The sequence below is a fragment of the Otolemur garnettii genome, unplaced genomic scaffold, assembly GCF_000181295.1.
Source record: "Otolemur garnettii isolate 467f Iridium unplaced genomic scaffold, OtoGar3 scaffold00092, whole genome shotgun sequence".
NCBI classification, from domain to species: Eukaryota; Metazoa; Chordata; class Mammalia; order Primates; family Galagidae; genus Otolemur; species Otolemur garnettii.
This window is the reverse complement of record NW_003852487.1, coordinates 83,966-87,505: the sequence shown is the minus strand read 5'-3', so window position 1 is coordinate 87,505 and position 3,540 is coordinate 83,966. Positions and strand designations below refer to the sequence as shown.

The 3,540-nt window shown below is 37.6% G+C and overlaps 1 protein-coding gene across 1 annotated transcript in view; it reads right to left on the bottom strand.

The window, feature by feature from the left end:
- Positions 1-477: 477 nt before the first annotated feature.
- RAC1 (Rac family small GTPase 1) overlaps positions 478-3,540 on the bottom strand; it is a 14,476-nt gene continuing 11,413 nt past the window's right edge. Inside the window, exons 2-3 of the mRNA XM_023516524.1 lie at positions 2,623-2,782; positions 478-2,112 (exon numbers count right to left, since the gene is read on the bottom strand). Of these exons, the coding sequence (XP_023372292.1) occupies positions 1,982-2,112; positions 2,623-2,782 (291 nt within the window). The 3' untranslated portion in view covers positions 478-1,981. The remainder of the gene's footprint in view (positions 2,113-2,622; positions 2,783-3,540) is intronic.

Below are 3,540 nucleotides of genomic sequence, written 5' to 3'. Positions count from 1 at the left end.
AAAAAAAAAAAAAACCTCCAAAGTAAAACAAGTTTTCAAAGCAGTAAGAAGGAATATTTAGAACATGAATATTACCATGAACCTTTTTCTCATACAAGTTCAGGATCAGGAAATGACCTTAAGTTTGTGTAGTCAGTCCATCTTTGTCCTGCTGTGTGGGGCTCTTGATACCTACATCTTTAGCCCCAAGCCCTGGACTAAGATGCTCTCACACAACTTTGCTTTGCATATCTCCATGTAAGCATCTCTCCACCACTCAACAGGTCTAAACCTGAATGAGTCACCTCCCACCCCCGCTGTATTGTTCAGCTGTAGACTTGCTCACCCTGGAGGTGGAACTCCCTTTGTCCCTCCTGTGTGAAAACATACATTGACAATGAACATCTTCAATAACTCAGGATTTTAAAGTGAGGTAAACAAACATACACCCAAGAACTTGTTCATCGAGTGTCTCAAAAATTCAAGTATTACCAGTCATATGATTCAAGGATTTATTAAGTCATACATGCAAAACATAGTGCTAATCGCATTAGCAAAAGATCAATGTAAAAACACTCCACAATTCTGCAACTGTCAATTTAAAAAATTTTGTTCTAGTGGTTGAAAGATCCAACATTGTATTCTTGCCAGTGAGTTAAGTTGTACAGAACATTGTTAGCACTAGCACAGTTTACAGAACCTCACAGACTCAAGTAACATTGTTAGGCAAAGCAATTACAGGAAGCATGTGTCCGTGTGGGTGAGGTAAATAGGGGCAATTGAGTCAAGTGACACCGTTAGTAATCTGGCAAGACAGTGATGTTAGGAAGGCTCAAAGGTTAAGAATATCTAAAATATTTTTAAAACTGTAAAGCTGCAACACATGATTTTTACACCTAGATACTAGAAAACTAAGAAAAGCACTTATTAGCTCTGAATAAAGTAACATGAAAACAGGAAAGCAGTTTTACTAATCTACAAAAAAACTAATGCATTATCAGAAAGATTTATAATACAAGGAGGCATATTGCTCATTAAGAAGGAATTCTATAGAAAAACACTAAGTTAGCAACTAAGGAAATAACCAGTTCAAAGATGAATTAAATGCCCAATTTTGGGAGGGATGGCAAGTGTAAGAGACAGGAAAATCTTAAGAAAACACTTACTGATAATACCAACTTTTATCATCTGCATTTAAAAGAAATTAACCTTTTAAAATTTGTACCCGTGACATTTTTATTCAGTTTGATTATTTTGTATATAATGTAGTGTAAATTAACCTCTACTTCTTATTTTGTCAAAATACTGTCTTCATCCTTTGATCATGTTAAGTGTTTTACACACTCCACCCCAGCACACCCACGACTAAGAGAAGAATACTTCATTATAGGAAAACATGAGTAAAGAGTTCTGTTGAAACTCAGCAAAAGCTGATCAACTTTTTAAAAATTTCACTATGAAATCAAAAAGACTGATCCAAAGAGGTGTTATACTCATTCCATTATGATATACAGTACAATGTTATGTGTTGAACGTGGGCTGATAAAATTATTTATGCATTAAATGGCAACATTTCCTTAAAGAGGCTGACTTGCTTTACATATCTGAAAACTACTTAGAAAGTGTCTGCATCTCCTAATTTCAGTCTTCTTAAAGACAAAGGTCTTTAAAAACAGTTTAGTGCTTAGTGTTCATAGCGCAACAATGTAACTTAGTTCAGAAGGTATTTTGGCAACTTATTCTGAGCAAGAACAGGGGCTTTTCAAAAAATAAGGCTTTAAGAAGGCTTGTCATTTTAGGGCTAAATTTTAATAGAATGTGAGTCTAAACTCTTACATTTAGAACAAACAAAACTTTAAAATTACTGATTGGTTCAAAATGGTTTTATGGAAAAATTAATCTGTAACAAAAACTTGGCATTGAGTGCAAAGGCTCCACCGTTTTTTGAGCAAAGCGTACAAAGGTTCCAAGGGACAGGACCAAGAACAAGGGGCTCAGACGTTTACAACAGCAGGCATTTTCTCTTCCTCTTCTTGACCGGTGGTGGGCAGAGAACTGCTCGGATAGCTTCATCAAACACTGTCTTGAGGCCTCGCTGTGTGAGAGCAGAGCACTCCAGGTATTTTACAGCACCTGTAAGAAACATGGCCACATGGCACTGTTCTCTCTGCGTGACTCTCTTCTGATCAGAACAAAGATAAGAGGCAGATCCCTCAGACCTAGCACCTTCTGTCAGCATGGTACAGCAGAACCAACTCCTAACCTTGCTTCCATTAAGACCCAGAAGGGCAGCCAGGCACGGTGGCTCATTTGAGCTCATGAGTTTGATACCAGCCTGAGCAAAAGCAAGAACGATCTCTACTAAAAATTGAAACAAAACAAAACAGGCTGGATCACCTAAGCCCAAGAGTTGGAGGTTTCTGTGAGCTTTGACACCACAGCACTCTACCCAGGGTGAGAGCTTGAGACTGTCTCAAAAAAAAAGAAAAAAGAAAGACCCAGAAGGGCCTTGCTTAGTGGGTTCCCCAAAAGTAAGACAAACACTGAATAGGAGAAACACACATTATACTTTCTCAGATTGGACTCTGCTCTCTGTCAGTAAAATAAAAGATGTACAAAACATGAAAATGGAGGATTTCCTACCAATCTCTTTAGCCATGGCTAAACCCTGGGGATAGGTGATAGGAGTCAGCTTCTTCTCCTTCAGTTTCTCAATCGTGTCCTTATCATCCCTAAGATCAAGTTTAGTTCCCACAAGGATGATGGGAGTGTTGGGACAATGGTGTCGCACTTCAGGATACCACTAGATATGAAAAAAAGAACAAAGGTTATAACACTCTCCCTTATAAACTTCCTTCACCTAAATTACATGCAGTAAGTATCTCAGTGTGTCAGCCACCCAACTGCAGTCAGTCCTGTCCCTACTGAGCCTTCATGCAGTTACACCTTTAATTCAAACCTTGAAGAACCATTAAGGAATATCTGGGGTATCTTGATTAGCCAATCAGGACCTCCCAGATTATGGATCTTACAGAATGGGCTCTACTAGTCAAGCAATAACAGGAAGGATGGGCCCCCCAAAGCAAACTGCTTTATTTTGGGCAAAACAAGTTAGGGTCATTTCGGAAAATTCATCATCTATTCAAGGATAAGAATAAACAACTACCCAGACCAAAGTGTCAGCTCTGCCACCATAATCCCCACTGAAAACATCCCTCATCACCACAACCAAAGAGGGTCTCTCTCTCTCTCTAGTTATTTTCACTAAGAAATCTGTGATACATGCTGAAGAAATGGTCATTGTTTTTTATCATAAGAAATCTGTGAAAGATGCTAGAAGTAATGGTCATTTTTATCAGACTGACTCCGAAGTGCTTCATTATACTGAGGAACAATGAAACTTCTGAATCAGAACCTGAAGCTTCGAAAATCTACATATTTAAGCCATATACTTAAAAACTGATTATGTACCTAAGTAAAATTATTAAAACCAATTTAAATAATTGAAATTTCTAACAGCAACTGGTATTTTTAAATATTTCCTTTTTTTTTTTTTTTTTT